General features: G+C 39.8%; 1 protein-coding gene across 20 annotated transcripts in view; it reads left to right on the forward strand.

Annotated features, from left to right (window-relative positions):
- The window catches only part of LOC131546961 (plakophilin-4-like), a 180,248-nt gene that overhangs the window by 127,806 nt on the left and 31,905 nt on the right, over positions 1-20,537 (forward strand). For all 20 annotated transcript variants that reach the window (XR_009272815.1, XM_058787113.1, XM_058787121.1 and 17 more), the window contains 3 exons: positions 4,803-4,986; positions 14,974-15,091; positions 15,187-15,369. Coding sequence is in view for 19 of the 20 variants with exons in the window: in XM_058787113.1 (XP_058643096.1) it covers positions 4,803-4,986; positions 14,974-15,091; positions 15,187-15,369 (485 nt within the window). In the remaining variant the exon portion in view is untranslated. The remainder of the gene's footprint in view (positions 1-4,802; positions 4,987-14,973; positions 15,092-15,186; positions 15,370-20,537) is intronic.

The following is a 20,537-nucleotide window of genomic DNA, read 5'->3' on the forward strand; positions in this document are numbered from 1 at the left end:
ACAAGATTTTAAAATCTATACGAAGTTTAATAGGGAGCAAGTGCAGTGTTGAGAGAACCAGGCTAATATGGTCATACTTCCTGGTTCTAGTAAGAACTCTAGCTGCTACATTTTGAACCAGCTGGAGTTTGTTTATTAAGCGTGCAGAACAACCACCCAATAAAGCATTGCAATAATCTAGCCTCGAGGTCATGAACGCATGAATTAACATTTCTGCATTTGACATTGAGAGCATAGGTCGCAATTTAGGTATATTTTTGAGATGGAAGAATGCAGTTTTACAAATGCTAGAAACGTGGCTTTTGAAGGAGAGATTGTTATCAAATAACAATAGCACGCCTATAGGTTCCTAACTGATGACGTAGAATTGACAGAGCAGCCATCAAGTGTTCATTCAATGAAGTGCCAGATCATGTCAGAAGTGAATAACTATTTGTCACAATTGGACACAAGCTGTGCAAACACACTTTTAGTAAAACATGGATGTAGTAATAATTCTGCTACCTGTAATTAACCGTGTTCGTTTTCAAGCTTGCTCTGTGATAAATGATTGTTTTGATATGTAAGGACTGTAGTTGGTCATTCTCAAAATCATTTTTAAAGCATCTGCAAGCTCAAGCCATAGACTGAACATTTAGTAGCATGAAAAACAATTGATTTTTTAATTGTGCTTAAAATTGCATATGGGAAATAATCAAAGAAATTTATTTTAGTGATCTGATCACATTTTTTTAAACCCATTTTTAAAGAGTGAGACTGACAAACATATTGTGTATCATATCATACAAGGTTTAAAAGATTTAAATAGACATCAGATCAGAGAAATTTTGTATCTTAGTTGATATTATTCTTGGCAAGCTCAGAAAGACACACTGAGACAGCAACATGGCTATTTGATTTGCGCTCATTTCATGCATGCTTGCCTTAAGATAGAATTATTAGACAATGTAACTTCACTGGTTTCATGTCAAAATAATCCTCTGTTAATTCCCTACACATTGGTGTAATTCACCTCATAACGAGCATTGAATGCTTGAGATATTAATCAGACTATGAAGGGACACAAAACTGCCAGTCCATTCTGATCAACCAAACAAATCATCTTCCAAACAAAAAACTCTTCCCATTTGAAATTTCACCTTTGTCATTGGTCAAGACAAACAGGAGAGGTGTGACCTCAGTATAAGTTATAAGTGACCACTTTTCCACTATCTTAGAGATACACTGCTTGTAAAAAATTAAGGAAATACTTAAATCCTTGGATCCTGATGAACAAAATATTCAAGTTGAAAATATTTACTTGTATGCACTGTGTAATTCATTAAGATTAAAATGATGTGACAATTGTTAATGGTCTTCAACCCATTGAGGCTGGATTCAAAAATACACTGAAAATCAAAGAAAAAAAAAATGAAATTAGAGGCTTGTACAACTGTGCAAGAATTTCATCACAGCAACTCATAATGTAAGTGTGTATGGCCCTCCGACAATGTCTGTGCATGCGCCTGATGAGATAGCAGATGGTGTCCTTGGCAGGGCTCGCAAAATCGCTAGCCCGACATCCCGGGGCTATTGTGTTTTCCAGTCGGGCTACCAAAATGTATCACTTGCCCTGCTCGAGGGCTACTACCTTAAATACAGATCTCCTGCTGGTCCTTAAAAACTCTTAAAGTGAGTTGTATCAAACTTAAGGCCATAAAATGTTTTAAATACGTTAAATGGTATAAGAAATGTCTTAATTATAATTTCTAGAGGTCTTACAGTTGGGGACGGACAAAAGTCGCGATACGGCAGGATTAAACTTCAAAAGGCAATGATGTCATTGAATAAATATGAGTGCTGCACATTTCAAGTCAAAACGCGTGCGGATGTCTTTATGTGAATGTATCTGAAGGTAACCGACTGTCCTCAGAAACGTGTCGTTGGCATTTTAATTTAATTTTACCTATAATTCCTGATAAAGCAGCGTTTATGAGCACAGAGCTGCTTTGTGTACAGCGTTTCCTGGGAAACCGCAATATTTCAGCGCTCCTAAAGCGCCACTTCGTGGCAGAGAATGAATTTGCATTTCCAATAAACCTTTCTTGCTGTTTATGGTAAGGTCAATGCAAATATCAATTTATGTTTTTACGCAGCAAACACACAGGGTGGGTTGCACCAACAAGGATTAAATTAAGCAAAGTTTAGAGCTAATCGAGGATTTGTTGATCTGGGTTTTATTTTAAATCGAGTTGTGTTGCACCACTTCATTTTAAACTGAGATTAACAAATCGGAGATTAGAATTCTAATCTACGATTAATTTTCTCCGCCGTGATGGATTCGTCATGTAATTAATTAGCAACAATGTTAATTCCTTATCCTCTGTCTCTGACATAAGTTGCTTTTGTCGATAAAGGAAATAAACTTATAAAAGGTCTGCCGTCTTTATAAAACGCTGATCAAACGGCTGATCAAACAAGCAATAAAACTTTGAGGCAGTGCATATGGATTTGATCATCTTGGAAATATATATTTATTGTATCAGTTAATGGAGTATAGTTTATGACAAAACAACCGAGATAAGAGAAAATAACTGGCATGATTCACGGAATGACTACCTCCGCTCGTGACAGCGGCGCCCCTTCCGCGTGTGAAGCGTCCGTGAGAAACGAGAGGCGTGGCCGCGATCCTGTCTTCTTTTCTTTTGTCGTACGCCGAGATGCACCGAGATAAGTGACGGATTCACATCCCGGACTCGATGGCAGACGCGAGTTTACTACAGGCTGCCACGACCCTCACAATCTGCGGGCTCAGTGCGCTTTAATTTTCATTTTCATTTTTATTTATAAAAAACACCTCTGAGACCTGAGGACACACCCACTGTTTCTGTCTTTGTTCAATCAGCCACATACTGTAACTGTAAGTGCACTTTATTGTATTTAAACCTCCTCACCTGTAAATTTAAAGTTAATCCTTAATTGAGATTTAAATCTGAGTTTAAAGTTATGGAGCAACAGGATTAAAGTTAATCTATCTTAAATATACAATAAATCCAGGATCAAACTGATGGTTTAAATGTAAACCTGCTTATTTTTAAACAAGGTTTAAAGTTTGGTGCAACGGAATTATTAGATAAACCTTGATTTAATCTAGATTTAAACTTAATCCTTGTTGCTGCAACCCACCCATAGAGTTGTAAATGAGAAAGAAGTTAATGTGCCTTCTAAAAATCTAAACAATTAAGACAGTAATATTTATACGTTTTAAATTAAGATAATAATTTATATGCTTGATGTATCCCTTTTCATAAAAATGGTCTATAGCCTGAAATGCTGTTGTATAAGATTTTTGTTTTTGTGAAAACCTGTATCTGAACTGTAAATCATGTAATTTTATGGCTCAATACTGTTATGTTACCATAGACATTGTCCAACCCCGCTCATTCTGTGTTCATTTTACTTGTGCAGCTCTTAAAATGGGTCATAAATTGCCTTAAATTTATTTTTAAAAATTGTGCAGATACCCTGTAAATAGTGAAATAAGATACCTTCCTTCCTTTATATTTGTTGATATTTGTGTATTGAAAATATTGAAAGATTGACATTTAAACTCCTATCTGATTTTCTATATTTAAAAAAAAAAAAAAAAAAAAGGTCTTTTTTTTTATTTGGGCTAGTTAAATTAATTTTCAGGCTACCAAAATCTGAAGAGTACCTGCCACCAGGCTACCATGGATTTTGAAATTTTGCGAGCCCTGCTTGGGATCTCCTGCCACACCTGGATCAAGGCATAAGCAAGCTCCTGGACAGTCTGCGGTGCTACTTGGTAGATTTGGATGCTTCAATACTTGTGCCAGAGTTTCTCAGTTGGATTCATGTCTGAGGAATGTGAGGGTCAGTCAGTGGCATCAATCCGGAAACTCCCTACATACTCTGGCCACTCGAGTCCAAGCACCCGGAGAAAGCCAGTAACCACTGCACCAGTGTATGGTCTGACAATGGGTCCCGGTTACTGTTGAGTAGCACACGGAGGTCTGTGCATGTGCAACTCTCCAAGGATATTCCTTTCCAGACCCTGACCCACCGACAAAACTGGTCATTCTGGATGATGTTGCAGACAGCATAACGTTCCCCACTGCATCTCCAGACACTTTCACGTCTGTCACATGTGCTTGGTGTGAATCTGCTCTCATCCGTGAAGAGAACAGGGCGCCAATGGTGCCAGTACTGTATACAGTGAGAATAAGTGATTTTCTGTAGCGACAAAAATAACCTTTCTGAGAACTGATAGACAATTAAAACACTGTTTGCTAGACAAACTAGTTCATTGTAATATCAATTCTGCTACATCAAGTTGTAGACAGCTGTAACCAGTAATAATTAATTGTTCATATTTCCCTTTGAGCTAATTTGCTTTAGTGTATAATATTGCTCCATCCTCTGTTGATCGCCTGTTGTCCAGCAAACATGAAGAGTGACAGTATCTGATATAGCTATATCTGGTCTCTCTAAATGAGCCTGATTTCTCTCAAGATTTTTTTTTCTCCACTACTTCCTGATAGAGATTTTGCTCCTCGCCACTGTCACCATTTGTCTTGCTCATTTGGGATCTTTAATGTTCAGACAATTACAGGACAGAAACGGGACAGATTTCAGACAGTGAATGTTGTTTTGTTTTGTTTTTTCCACAGACCTGTTGTCAATTTTGTGTCACAAATTTAATGACCGCAGTAACTACAATTTATTGAGGCAGATTATCGATAGACAGGTGTGCGTGTGATTGTCCAGAAACATCATGCATGTGAACTGCTTTCTGTGTGTAGGTGTGTTGTGGAATCTGTCTTCGTGTGATGCAGTTAAGATGACAATCATTCGTGATGCCTTAAGCAGCGTGACCAACACTGTGATCATCCCTCACTCGGGCTGGAGCAGCACTGACTTTCACGATGAGCACAAACTCAAGCTGCACTCCTCTGTTGTGCTGCGCAACACCACCGGCTGTCTGAGGTAACAGCAGCACATCACAGCACCGCTTCATGGATGAGAAGTGTGGAGTCAGAATAGTTTTAATTCATATTCACAAACCATTATTAATAAATGTGTCACATGATTCACATTCACTAAATAATCGGTTCATCTGAACTGATGAAGGGGAATAAAGTGGGAAGTAAAAAAAAAAAAAAACATTTTATTTTATTATCAATAAAACATAGATCTGATGAGATTTCGAAAAAAAGTCAGCATGTTGGGTTAGAGACCCCTTTTCCAATTCTTACAGTTTATTTATATATACACACAACTATGTTTCAGCAACTGTATCCATCATGAAAGTGAATAAGTATCAGGGGCTTTCAAGTTCCAAATTACAACAACAAAAAAAAAGCATGACCGCATGAAAGCATCATAAATGTAGTGCATACAAGTTATGTACTGTATTCCAACCCATTCTCACACCCAACTCGTCACATATTGAAGCTTGGTCAGGACCACTTGGCGTCGCTTTTTGACGCTCAAGGTACCCCTTAGCGTCATTTTTCGACTTGCAGGGTCCTCCGTTGCTTTAAATAGGAAACCCTTAGCGTCAATATGCCGACGCCAAAATGGGAATTTTATCGTCATAATTAAATTATATATTGGGTATTGCCATTATTGCATATATGTTGGGGTGTGATTTTTCAATGTAAACAGCCACAACAGTTTTATTTATATTACAATATTTACACATTTGTGAGCACATAACCCAACCCCTGCCCCTAAACCTACCATTTGTCAATAAAACACAAGATATAACAGGCAGATACAACTACCGTCATAATTTATTTAAAAAATATGAATATTCCAAGTCTTCCGAGGCAAAACATTTGATTTGTGAGAGGAATAAACGCGATTGCCGTCTCCGTCCTCCGTTAAGCTCACCCCGTATCAGGCCCGCCTCCACGGGGGGGCCAGGGTGGGCCTGGCCCACCCAGTCAGAAGCTTGGCCCACCCTGGCCCCACACATAACAGCCGATCACAAAATTGTTGTGATATTCAATGGAGGTTCATATATTTTTCTTTTTCGTTTTCTTACCGCCCACACCCAAATACGTGCTAATACTGTATTTTCGGCGCATCAGGAGCCGCTATCAACATGCGCGAAATTGAAATGCTTTGAATGAGCGCTCGCACCTTTCACTTTCACTTTCGATTTGGCGATCACGCTGCACCCCAGTGAGCAAAGACACGCCCAAACAACGCCTTTTGTACTTCGTTTTGAACGTCCAATTTTGGTCCCCTTAAGGTGCAGACTGTGACGCCAGATGACGTCTTTTTTCCAACGTCTAATGAACGTCCAGTATTGACGTCCACAGGACCTCTGTATAAGGGCTAATTGTAGGCCAAATGTGGTCTTTGTGGACGTCTTTTCTACATCAAACTTAAACTCATTTTAGACATCATGTACTCAATAAATAAATATTTAAATAACAAATAATGTTTCATCACAGGTAACCTATATTGATATTAATCACTTGGCCCACTCTTCAACTCGTACCTGGAGCCGGGCCTGCCCCGTATGCTGCAGTCTGTGAGCGAATTCAAAAAATGCCGCCAGAAGAAGCCTTACGTCAGCCTTGGTTGTGAAATACTATTGGTTCTTGTGTGTCTCGTGACCGATTGCGTCATGCTGTTCTGACAGGCTATTGGCTCTTCTGTGTCTCGTGACCAATTGCCTCATGCTACGGGACTGGAGTATCTTTTGAATGAGACGCGAGCGCGTTAACAAGAGCGGGATCATTTTCAGCGATTAAAACCTTGTTTTGCTCTCTTCTTCTCACAAAGACTTCGCATGGCTTCAGAAGACTTGGAATGCAACATGACTTGTTTGTAATGCTTTTATACTGCTTGTTTATGGTCAGTTTTTGCAATAAATACCTGTGACTGCACTTATATTTGCCTGTTACGTGTTTTATGTTGTTCAGAAGTGGGTAGGTTTAGGGTAGGGGTGGGTTAGGTGCTCCAATAAAAGTATAAATGTATATAAAATGATTTATAATTTTTTTACAAATGCATGCAAACCATTAAACTAAGACAAACAACTGAAAACAACGGAGGATAACGTGTTGTCATTTTCCATAAGCGTCTTGACCTGACGCATAAAGCAAGTAACTGAAAGCAATGGAGATCCTATTTTGTCATATACTGACGCCTAGGGGCACCTTTGGCGTCTTCATAGTGACGCGAAAGGCGTTTGACCATGCTTCAGTTTTTGACGCCTTGGGAGTGAGAATGGGTTGTGTATTCCAAGTCTTCTTAAGCCAGAAATTTTTTTTTTTTTTTTAATGAATATAATATGTGACCCTGGACCACAAAACCAGTCATAATGGTCAATTCTTCGAAATTGAGATTAAAACATCATGTAAAAGCTTTCCATTGATGCATGGTTTGTTATGATAGGACAATATTTGGCCGAGATACAACTATTTGAAAATCTGGAATCTGAGGGTGCAAAAAAATCAAAATACTGAGAAAATTTCCTTTAAATTTGTCCAAATGAAGTTCTTAGAAATGCATATTACTAATCAAAAATTAAGTTTTAATATATTTACAGTAGGAAATTTACAAAAAATCTTCATGGAACATGATCTTTACTTAATATCCTGGACATCAGAAATGGCACACCAAATAACTTTCTGCCTACATTTGAGCATTCAGACGTTTTACTGGACATTTTAATCGGAGGAGCTGCGTTCCTATACAAGCGCTCCAGGCGACGCAAGCGAGGGAAGCGCGCCGACACGGGTTTAGGACTCCGCTGCCGAGAATTCATCTGGCGAATCTCCGCTCCCTGGCAAATAAATCAGACGAACTACGACTCCTCACCTGCACAAACAAGGACCTTTTAAACTCCGCTGCGCTTTGCTTCACGGGAACCTGGCTGAACGGAGCCATCCCGGACAGCGCGCTTCATCTAACGGGCTTCCAGCTGTTCAGAGCAGACCGCGTCACCGAGTCCTCGGGGAAAACGACCCAGATAGCAAAATTTGTCTGGCCCATCTCTGGGCCACAACCTTGCTTAGCTTCTGGCCCAGTTCTGGCTGGGTCCCCGGCCCGAAACTGGCACACACACTGAAAACCGACTCAAACAATTTCCTCTGGCCCAGATGCGGCCCACACCCTGTAAAATGACTCTTATTTATTGACTTGGCCCAGATCTGGCCTGCATACTGTAGAGTGACTTCTATTATTTTATGTGGCCCAGGTCTGGCCCAGACACTTTAAGCCAGATCTGGCTGAGATTCGGCTTGGTCCCCGGGCCGAATGTGGCCCAGAAACTGCTAAATGTAATTCAGCAGTGAAACACAAATACAACCATTTAAAAACATTAAAAAGGCTTTAATTATAAAATTACCAAATACTTTAATATAAATATATATGAACAAATTCACTACAGTATAAACATTCACACTTTTTAAACCACAAAGTAACAACTAAATTATATTTACTGTATATTTTATATATGAAGAGTTCATTTGCAGAAACAGATAACTTCGTTTTTAACAATTTTTTAAAAATCATGTTTTTTCATTGTGCATTCCAATTAATCTCAATCAAACTGCATTCAGGTTATTTTGATTAGGCAAAGAATAACTAATAAATACTAGCTAACTAACACAAAACAAAAACACGATAACAAAAAACATGATTTTTTAAAATATTTAAAAACTGTGTCATCTGTTTTTGCAAATAAACTCTTCATATATAAAACATTATGTGTCATAATTCAGTTCAGTTCTTATCAAATGGTGTCAGTGCAGTCAAGTCAGTAATATTGCTGAATATTAGGTGTCTTCAACCAAGCAAGACAAAAGGCAACAGTGACAAGGAACCCAAACAAGACCCGGCTCAGTCAGGAAACAGTCTCTTCTGGCCAAACGAGTGAACGTGGTGTGATTATTCCAGGCTGCATCACAAGTCAGATTGTGGATTGATATCATTCAGAATATTTCATCCAACTTCTTCTGCTTGAAGAAACATCACGCCAGCAGGTGAAGCTGATAGAAAGGGTCTGTGCAGAGGGCTTGTCTGGTTCTCGTAGTCTTTGCTGAGGATCTGTGCTGGGGCCATCAATGAGGTCTTCACAGAGGATCTGTCATCCAGCTGACATGGTCTCGGCTGACAGTCGGGGATGTGTTGTGGTCGCTCCTGGTGCAGGTCCACCGTCTGGTCTGGATACGGCTGGATCAGCTGATTACTGTAACCTAGGGATAAGGGTGAGACAGTATATAAGCAACTAATATAAGCATTGATGTCATTCTTCTTACAAATTAACAAGTACATTAGATATTATAGGAAGTGTTGCTGCTTACCCTAATTGGTGCAGCATAAAGATCCTTTAAGAGATTTGAATTATACAAATGTGATAGTGTCACGTGTATGGATGGCTAAAGAGATGGGTCTTTTAAACTCACAGTGTGTCTGCCTCCTGAAGTCCTCCCTTCTGATCTGCTGGAGCCACCTCTTCAGTCCCCTTGACCTCCATTTCAGCAGCATTAGCTTGAAAGTTTTTTCCAAATTGCAGCCTTGAAATATGTACAAATATATATTGTAAGGTAATTTAATCTTAAGCATTACAGTTTTTTACAATCATTAGAACCAGACCCAGAATTCGCACCTTATAAGTTTGATGAATGTTCATGCAGCAGCTCAGAATTTATGTTAAAAAAAAAAAAAAGTCAGATTACATAAAAGTTTAATCTGAACACTATATATAAATTTGTTTGCTCATAATAATCCCAACCACAGTAAAATAAGTACTGCATAAATCACACGGCATATCTATGCTTCAAAAGTTCATTCACTCTAAAAACTGAACCTGCTCAAGTGCAGCAGACAGATTATCTCCGTTCAAGAACAAAAGATGATGCACTTACATTTTACGGCTCTCTTACGTATCTATAGTATTTTTCTCTCTCAGAGCTTCCCACACGGCAGTGTTACCACAAAATAATTATTATTATTAAATTCAGATTGCACATATTGAATTGTCTTAGCAGGTGCAATGCTACAACAGCGTGCTCAGTTTGATTGACAAACAAATGACTCATTTGAATGGTTCAATGAATCAAATCAGAGAGTCACTCGTATAGATGTTTATGGCGCCACCAGCGCAGTCCGACTCCTTTGATTCAATAGCAGTCACTCGTTGAAAAAGACGAATCGAATGAATTCTAGCAAACAAAATAGAATTTAACTCATTAAAATGTAATTACCTAACATTATCGTGCACTGGATACAGCTCAAAGGTTTTTCATATTAAATTATATATTGTTTTCCTAAAGAGACCACCTGACAGTTAGGCCTAACGTTACTCATCAACACTCAATATATCCGGACCCAACGGTTTTTCTGACGCTATTATCATCGCAAACCTAACAGAAACCATCTAAAACCTATATTCTTTGTGGCATTTAAACATCAAACAACACTAGATTGATCATTAAATAACTTAATTTACCTTTTTGCAGCTGAAGTATTCCTCTTGAGAACTGTGCCCGCCGAAATCTCCTCAGGATTAACCGCCAAATCTCTCTCACAGCGGCTGATCTTCATTCTAGCAGCGGCCGCCGGAGACAAAACCAGCTCGGGCCGATGGTAGATACACACAACTACACCGAGTGCGGACCTGCCGCACGTACAACAGCTTTCAGCCGAGATCGGCCCAGAGAGAAAAAGCCATCTGTCAGCCAGAAGTGTTTTGTAGAGTCGGCGCGGCTCTGGCCCATTATCTTCTCACCGACGTCGTGACTGAGCCGACAGTGCCGCATTTCAGCCAGAATCGGCCCGAGTGTGCTTGCTATCTGGGGAGAGGCGGTGGATTATGTTTTTATATCAATGAAGGCTGGTGTACAGACCTGACAGTGTTAAAGATGATGTGCTGCCCAAATTCGGAAGCTCTCTTTATTAACTGTAAGCCTTTTTATTCACCGCGGGAGTTTTCCTCGTTTATTCTGGCGAGTGTGTACATTCCTCCTGACGTGCGTGTGAGCGAGGCGCTAGAGCTGCTGGCCGATCAAATCACACACACAGAGCAGGGTTATCCGGACTCTTTCATTATCATTCTCGGTGATTTTAATAAAACTAATCTCACCCGTGAACTGCCTAAATATAGACAGCACATCACATGCCCCACCAGAGACAGAAATATACTGGACCACTGCTACACTGTCTTAAAGGATGCATATCACTCTGTTCCCCGTGCAGCGCTGGGACTCTCTGATCACTGTTTGGTTCATCTTCTACCAGCCTACAGGCAGAAACTCAAATCTGCTAAGTCTGTACTAAAAACTGTAAAGAGATGGACTGCTGAAGCAGAGCAGGATTTACGGGCCTGCTTTGAACTTACTGATTGGAGTGTTTTTGAGGCTGCAGCTACTGATCTGGATGAGCTTACTGACACCGTGACGTCCTACATCAGTTTCTGTGAGGACATGTGTGTACCCACCAGGACTTATTTAACATTTAACAATGACGAACCTTGGTTCAGTGCAAAACTCAAACAGCTTCGCCAGGCCAAAGAGGACGCCTACAGGAGTGGGGACAAAGCCTTGTACAAACAGGCCAAATACACACTGAATAGGGAGATAAGAATGGCAAAATTAAACTACTCTGGAAAGCTAAAAAAACAGCTTTCAAGCAATGATTCTACATCAGTGTGGAAAGGCCTGAAAGCCATCACCTGGTACAAGACCCCACCCCCAGCACTGAGGCCAATCAACAACTGGCTGAAGACCTGAACGAGTTCTACTGCAGGTTTGAAAAGACTGGTCTGACACCCCACAACCGCTCCGCCTGTCTCACAGCACAGCCATCCACACCCTCACCCTCCCTCCCCCCTACTGTTTCTCAGCCTGTACTCAAGATCTGTGAAGATGATGTATGCAAAGTCTTCAGAAAGCAGAAGATAAGGAAAGCCAAAGGCCCAGACGGTGTCTCTCCAGCCTGCCTCAAAGCCTGTGCTGTCCAGCTATCATCCATCTTCACATTGATATTGAACAGATCACTAGAGCTGTGTGAAGTCCCCTCCTGCTTCAAATGTTCCACCATCATCCCTGTACCCAAGAAACCAAAAATCACAGGACTTAATGACTACAGACCTGTTGCTTTAACATCTGTGGTCATGAAGTCATTTGAGAGACTGGTGTTGGCCCACCTGAAGGACATTACTGGACCCTTGCTGGACCCCCTACAGTTTGCTTACCGAGCAAACAGATCTGTGGATGATGCAGTTAATATGGGACTGCACTACATCCTGCAACATCTGGACAAACCAGGGACTTATGCGAGGATCTTGTTTGTGGACTTCAGCTCCGCTTTCAATACCATCATCCCGGACACCCTTCAGAACAAACTGACACAGCTCTCTGTACCCACCTCCATCTGTCAGTGGATTACCAGCTTCCTGACAGACAGGCAGCAGCTAGTGAGGCTGGGAAAACACACATCCAGCACCCGCACCATCAGCACTAGAGCTCCTCAGGGCTGCGTTCTCTCCCCACTACTCTTCTCCCTCTACACAAATGACTGCACCTCTAAAGACCCCTCTGTCAAACTCCTGAAGTTTGCAGATGACACTACAGTCATCGGCCTCATCCAGGACGGCGACGAGTCTGCTTACAGACAAGAGGTTGAGCAGCTGGCTGTCTGGTGCAGTCACAACAACCTGGAGCTAAACACGCTCAAAACTGTGGAGATGATAGTGGACTTCAGGAGAAACCCCCCTGCTCTCCCCCCACTCACCATCATGAACAGCACTGTGGCTGCAGTGGAGTCATTCAGGTTCCTGGGCACAACCATCTCTCAGGACCTGAAGTGGGACAATCACATTGACTCCATCATGAAAAAGGCCCAGCAGAGGTTGTACTTCCTTCGTCAGCTGAAAAAGTTCAACCTGCCACAGGAGCTGCTGAAACAGTTTTATTCAGCTGTTATTGAGTCGGTTCTGTGCTCCTCTATACCTGTCTGGTTTGGGTCAGCCAGCAAATCAGATTTAAGAAGACTTCAACGGACTGTTAGGACAGCAGAAAAGATCATTGGTGTGCACCTGCCCAGCCTTCAGGACTTGTACAACTCCAGAGTGAAGAAACGGGCATGTAACATCATCAAAGACCCCTCTCACCCCGGACACAACCTGTTTGCACTTCTCCCTTCAGCCAGACGCTACAGATCTCTGTGCACTAGAACATCTAGGCATAAAAACAGTTTTTTCCCCCATGCCATTACCTCATTCTGTAATTCATTCTCCATCTTTAATTATTGCCTCTTTCTCAAGTATTATGTAAATACATATACATATCTGTTTATTTATACAGCTGTATATAAAGTAAATAGTGCACAAATCTGTGCATAAATCTACTGTTCCAGATTCATACAGATTATTAGTAGTAGTAGTAGTAGTAGTATCTATTGTTAAGTCTTACTATTTAAATGTGTTTTTTTTTTTTCCTGTTCTCATGTCATGTATGTATGTATGTATGTATGTATGTATGTATGTATGTATGTATGTATGTATGTATGTATGTATGTATGTATATGTATGTATGTATGTATGTATGTATGTATGTATGTATGTATGTATATGTATGTATGTATGTATGTATGTATGTATGTATGTATGTATGTATGTATGTATGTATGTATGTATCAGGAGCACCTTAAAAAAACACAACAAATTGCTCGTGTGTTTGCGCACACCTGGCGAATAAAGCTAATTCTGATTCTGATTTTTGGCATTAAAAAAAACTGATAATTTTGACTCATACAATGTATTTTTGGTTATAGCTACAAATATATCCCAGCGACTTAAGACTGGTCTTGTGGTCCATGGTCACATATATTCTGACCGTTTCCTTTGATAGCTCAGGAGCATTTTCATTTATCTGAATCATCTTGAAGTTGGTAGGAGTTAACCTGTGACAGATTCCATCTGTTGGACTTGATTTGGAAAGGCACACACCTGTCTATCATATTGTCTAGCAGAATAACCCTGTGGATCATGCCAGCTGGGGGTTGTAAACCCTCGCCCTCACAGATGAATCAAATTCATTCTCTGCAGACTTAATTAAATATTGTGCGGGAAAGACAGATCTGATCGGTTATCCAGATATAGAAGTCAGCTGATGTTGTGTTCTGATTGACTGATGATCCGATCTGCTTGATCGGATCACGGTGATCGCATGTTAATGCCAAGTGCCAAGTGTCTTCTAACATTAGCCAGGAGGCTAGTGACACCTTCCCTGGGATATCAAAGAGATGCCATGGGAATGGGTGGCCACATAAGCAACAAATGTCACAGGAGAAAATAGACTCTATAGAATGCACATAAAAATTACTTTTCTCCCTTTAATTCGTGGACAAACCACCCTAGCATGTATATGCATATTTTTCCCAATTTTCCCCCGATTTTACAGTCTGAACAAGTTGATGCTAGTTGAGGAAAGTCGGAGCCAGTCTGCAGATTACAGCTGACAGATTCCACAGAAAATCGCGTAGTGTTTGATGGTCACAGAGTCCGATTTTTTTTTTTTTTTAGCTTCAGACTTTGATTCTATCCAGTCGGAGGATATCAAACATGTTTGATATTTTCAGCCGATTTTAGAACACGTATGTTTTCATTTGTCATGCGTCTCCTAGCAACAAGGCGCATGTTTCTGCAGTTGTGAGTAGGGTGGCCAACCCTAGCCCCGCCCCTGCATTAACTGCGTTACATATTTTAAACGTTGTTAAACTGGAAAAATGAATGCGTTAACATGGTAATTTTGACTGCACTATTAAAGAGTAGTTTAAAGAGTATTACCAATTTGCTGTAAGTTAAAGCACTTAGAGCAGCTGAAAAGTGCTTTCTTGTTCACCAAAAGTGTTTTCCATGACCTCAAAATTAAACTGTCTACTAATAAATCAAATCAGAGCTGTAATTCTGTTTCTGAATGACTGTGCAGTGACTTTGTGTTGCCACAGGAACCTGAGTTCAGCTGGAGAAGAAGCCAGAAAATATATGCGCTCCTGCGAGGGACTCGTGGACTCGCTACTGTACGTCATCAAAACCTGTGTCAGCACCTCCGATTTTGACAGCAAGGTATGCACCAGAACACACACATACTCACTCAATCACATAAACTCACGCTTCGTCACACAATCATGTTAAGTTAGTGAAGGCTGTCTCTCCTTCAGATTGTGGAAAACTGTATTTGCATCCTGCGGAATCTCTCCTATCGGCTGGAGCTGGAAATGTCACCCTCCTGGCTGACAGCCAATCAGGAGCTTGATGAGTTAATGGGGTCACCCAGAAAAGAGGCGGATTACAGCTGCTGGGGGAGGAAGAGGAGAAAAAATAATAATTTACTCGAAGAACAGGTGAGACTAACACCATTACATCAACAAAGAGGGTTTAACAGCACTTTAAAGTAACTCCTTTACAGTATCAAAATAGTACCAAAATGATTTACGAATTACTTTTCTAATAATCTGATGACTTCATCTCATTACTTCATAAAACCCCTACAAAAACTTTTAAACTAGAAGGCAAATAACTTAAATAACTAATTCAATTCTTAAAAACAAGCATGCAGTCTTAAGTCCTGTGTGTGTGTGTGTGTGTGTGTGTATGTGTGCGCGTTTTTGTGACAAATGAGGACATAAATTTGTATAATGACAAGGCTATGACATAGGTATTACAAGGAGAAGGTGACTTTTCAGGATATTACCCCATGTCCCCACTTTTCAAAACGCTTATAAATCATACAGAATGGAGTGTATTGAAAATCTGAAATGGCACAAAGTTTCCTGTAAGGGGTAGGTTTTAGTGTTGTCAAAAGTACCGACCGCAATACCATTCGGTACTGAAATTTTAAAGTCCATTTCCCGCTAAGATTTGAGCGCTGTTGAGCGGATTCTTAAACAGCGCTGATTGGTCATTGTGTTCACGCGCTCAACAGATAAGTCTGTGATTGGCTTCAATGATCAATGAAGTGCTCGGTGAAGACAGAGCCATAGAGAGACAGAGTTGCGACAACGGAAGTTCAAAATGCTCGATCGTCATGTGATTCACGTAGACCTCAATAGTTCCAGGAAGTTTATAGCGGGCAATTGGAATGCATTGAGTTAGAGCAGTGGTTCTCAAACTTTTTTTTCAGTGGGCCGCACTATGTCCAATTTCAAGTCTCACGGGCCGCATATCATTTACATATGATGTCACCAATGCAAACTAACCAGATATCAAGGTATCTAAATGATTACAATTAGATTTATTATTATTATTATTATTAGAGTATAATTCTACGTACCATTAATGGGACACCTGATGTTATCGGGAGCAGACCAGTTTGGTGAAATTCGGCTCAAAAGGAGTAACAGCACAATGAAGTTGCGACTGTAAGTTGGAGTCTGTAAGACGCGCACGGAAACGTGACTTGATGCGCGTCATTGCAGAAAATGTGTGTTCGCAAATGTATGTAGATCCAAAGATGGAAAGCACTTTTGAACTTAATAATCTGAGGTTTTGTCCAGATGTTTCGCCACATTTCTGCAACTGAGGGTGACTTTTTTTTTTTTTATGGCTGTGTCCTATTCCCTGAACATCCATCAGTTCATCTTCAAGTGTGCAGCGGGGCAAACCGAAAGTTGCAGCCAAGTCCTTGATTTTTTCCACAGGGAAAGTGAATGGCTCTCTGATGAAATGCCCTGCAGATTTTATTTTCTCCAAATCAGAAAAACGAGTGTTGAATTTTTCCTGCATTTGATTGACAGTTTTAACGAATCGTTCTCTCTGTTGTATGTCCAGTACATCATCATACGCATCTTTCAGTTGTGCAGTGTACAGTCCTAGCTTCATTTTGAAACTCTCAACACAGCCCAACAGGTCATCAACATGTTTTCCGTCACCTTGAAGTTGCAGGTTCAGCTTGTTTAGGTGAGCTGTGACGTCTGCAAGAAAAGCAACGTTTGTTTTCCACTCATTGTCTCTCAAGACTGGAAATCGTTCTTCCTCACCGATGTCATTAAGAAAGTTAACTATCTCGGGGAGTACAGCCAGAAAGCGATGCAAGACTTTTCCCCGACTTAGCCATCTCACTTCAAGGTGAAGAATGAGGTCTCCGTAGGCACTGTCCAGTTCGTCCAACAACACAATAAAACGGCTGTGCATTAGAGGTCGCGCTCGAATGAAGTTGACCACCTTGACCACGGTGCCCATAATCTCCACGAAATATCCATCAACTAACTTAAAAAAAAAATTATCTTTACTTATTCCTTCCTTTGGTAGTTTGTATTTATTTGAACAATGCCTGAGACTTGGTGTTGCAAGCACTTCGTCTGTCTGATTGCCTCTTCAAGATGAATCGCTTTATGTATTCCCCAATTGTAAGTCGCTTTGGATAAAAGCGTCTGCAAAATGACTAAATCTAAATCTAACTTGCTGCATAGTGCTTGCTGATGCACAATACAGTGAAATGCCAACAAGTCAGGGGAGATTTTTCGCATTTCAGCAACGAGACCCTTGTGTTTTCCTGTCATTGAGGGCGCACCGTCAGTAGTGATGGAGACAACTGAGGATGCCGGTATATTCATGTCTTTGCATGCTTCACTAAGTGCTCTATGAATGTCCTCACCCCTTGTTCGTTCATGAAGCGATTTCAACCCCAATAAATCTTCTGTAACCTCAAAAGTCTCTGATTTCACACATCTCACCCAAATGCAAAGCTGAGCAACGTCTCCGATGTCTGTCGATTCATCCGCTGCCAAACTGAGTGCTGAAGCAGTGGCTAGCTTAGTTTTTAGTTGTTCTGTCAAATTCTCAGACATTTCAGAAATTAGACGAGTAACTGTGTCATTGCTGAGCTGTAAACTTTTTATCCTGCGAATTATCTCGCTCTTGTTGCTCAAATCATCAAACAGACATTGTGATTCCAGAAAACAGTTCTTAACTAGCTCCCCATTACTGAATGGTTTGCCGTGTTTGGCAAGGAGCCAGGAAATTTTGAACGTTGCTAATGTCACGGCCTGAGACACTTTTAAGCTAGCTGGCATTGTATTCTGTTCAGCAATGGCATTTTTTTTCAAGACTAGCTATCTTGAGAGCTCTTTCCTGAGATCCAGGTGGATATTTCTGGTCAGAGGTTGCAAGGGTGGTATCGAAATGTCTTTTGACATTGTAAGTTTTGCATACACCCAGTATTTCACTACAGATCAAGCAGAAAGGCTGTCCATCTCGTTCGTTGACAGCAAACTGATTCTTCCATTCTTCAAGCACTCTCCTACCTTCACTGCTGACGCTGCGACTCTTCTTGTTTGCATGTGTTCCTTCATTAGTATTTTCCTCGCATCTTTTTTCTCCTCTAATAACAAATTTGTCCATTTTGATCGTTAATTGATGACTGTTTTAAATCTGCCAGAGCGCGCTTGTAATAGTGTGCGTTAACTGTGTAATTGCATGTTCATATTTGCTTCAGTACTGCGCATGTCTGAAAACAGTACATGATCACCAAAATTATTTTATATGACCAAAAAAAAATCTTGTTTTAACTTTTATTTGTTTAAAACATTTAAAAAATAAAATATGAATTGTAAAACTATACTTAATTATTTTCAGCATTGTGGGCCACATTTGCGGCGGGCCGTGGGTTGAGAACCACTGAATTAGAGAGACAGAACTGCGATTTTTGGTAATTAGTAGACAATAAAATAATTTAATTACATTATTTATAAAATAATGTATACGTAGTATATGTAGCTGTATCAGTGTTGCTTTTAAAAGATAAAATCCGCTAATATTTGAGGATTTATGCGGTCAGCTATCCTTACCTGCCATGTTAACATATTTTAGGCTGACGTTACCATGGTAAAAGTCCATGTTTGCTATATAAACGACATTGTGGTCTTTTACCAAGGTAACTTCAGCCTCTCTGTATAAATATATTTATGTATGTGTGTGTGTGTGTGTCTGTTTTCTAACAACTTGTATGTTAGTCAAGTGCAATCACATCTTAATGTTCATTGTCGTTTTATTAATCTCATGGTAAATGTTAAGTTTGTTGTCTTTGAAAATTCATTCCAAATAAGTGAAGATATTTTAAGATTAAGTGGGAATTAATCTCTTTTAATGTTTTTGATTCTTGTGCACCCCTCCATCATTAATATATAAATATATATTTGTAGTATATTCAAATTTAAAATAACTTAAAACATTTTTACCCATTTAATCATATATTTTATGTATGTTAACTTTTGTTATGCACTTATTTACATACTATAAAGCATGCTGTCCTTGAACAGTCTCCACTAAAGTTTGCTGTGCTGCATGGGAGTGCTCCAGTGACTCACAGAAAGGAGTGTGAATGTATGGTTTCCATGAGGAGAAAAAATGTTGCATCAAGTTTTGTTCAATTCACATTTATTTGTATAGCACTTTTTATTATAAACATTGTTTCAAAGCAGATTTACAGAAAATGGATGTTTATACATTACAAATAAGAGTTCTGTTAACAGGTGTAACTGTGTCAAAGTAATGTTCATATGGCAGAAATGTTCTAAAATTAGGCTATACAAATCATGCAGTTAAGTAATGTAATGTAATGTGTTCAGAAACAATGAACAAATTAAAGCAATGGTTACATGATTTGATCATGTTGATTACAATGAAAGGAAAATTTAGTAGTTTTGTATGTTTATTCAGAGTCAGAGTCAGCTTTATCTGAAGTCCTCTCAAGGGCGTCATCTCTTCACAGGTGCTGGTCATCTGAAGTCTTCATGAGAGGCTGGATATAGTCAGCAGAAGCAATCTATAGATTACACCAACAAAATATGATGTAATCATGCTTGGGAACTAGCACTTTTTCACAAAGAAAACGGAAAGACTTGCCAAACCCAGTGAAGAGACTCATTGTGAGGGTGATATCTCATTACCGGGAGTCTTCAGGTGGTTCTTGTTCTGAGCCAGATAGAGAAGGAGAAAAACACAGGAGAAATGGTTAAGTGATGCTCCATCACATTTCAGTCCTGTGGCATCTGCTCCTTCAACACAGTGCTTCTACAGTAGCTAAGACATTTAAGTATAAAATACAGTAATACAGTACAGGTTTATTGTGATTACTTCTATAAAATAGTAGTGGTATATAATAATTTTTTGGAAATTTAGCCTAGCATGATTCTGAAACGAAAACTGCTCGCCTATTTTAAACTTTTTTTTATTCTCACTTAGGTCCATCATCATCCTTTGCAATAAATCTAAATCTATTAAATAACTTCCCAGCAGCAGAAATCACGTTTAAAAGCCTTAATTGCACAACCACTAATTAAACTGCCTGAAGAGAATGAATAGCATCCCGTAAATCTACTAATTAAGTGAGGAATAATCTAATAATAATCTGTTTTAATGCACAAGGTAATTTGATTAGCTTTGCTGATAATATACAATTTTGTCCTATAAATGTCTTACCTTTTCAAATTTCATCACAGCAGTCTCTTCTGCTGCATCTCTATGGCGCTGATAGTATGAACTTCCAGGAACTATTGAGCGGCTCCATGAT

Source organism: Onychostoma macrolepis, chromosome 09 (assembly GCF_012432095.1).
Source record: "Onychostoma macrolepis isolate SWU-2019 chromosome 09, ASM1243209v1, whole genome shotgun sequence".
Taxonomy (NCBI): Eukaryota; Metazoa; Chordata; class Actinopteri; order Cypriniformes; family Cyprinidae; genus Onychostoma; species Onychostoma macrolepis.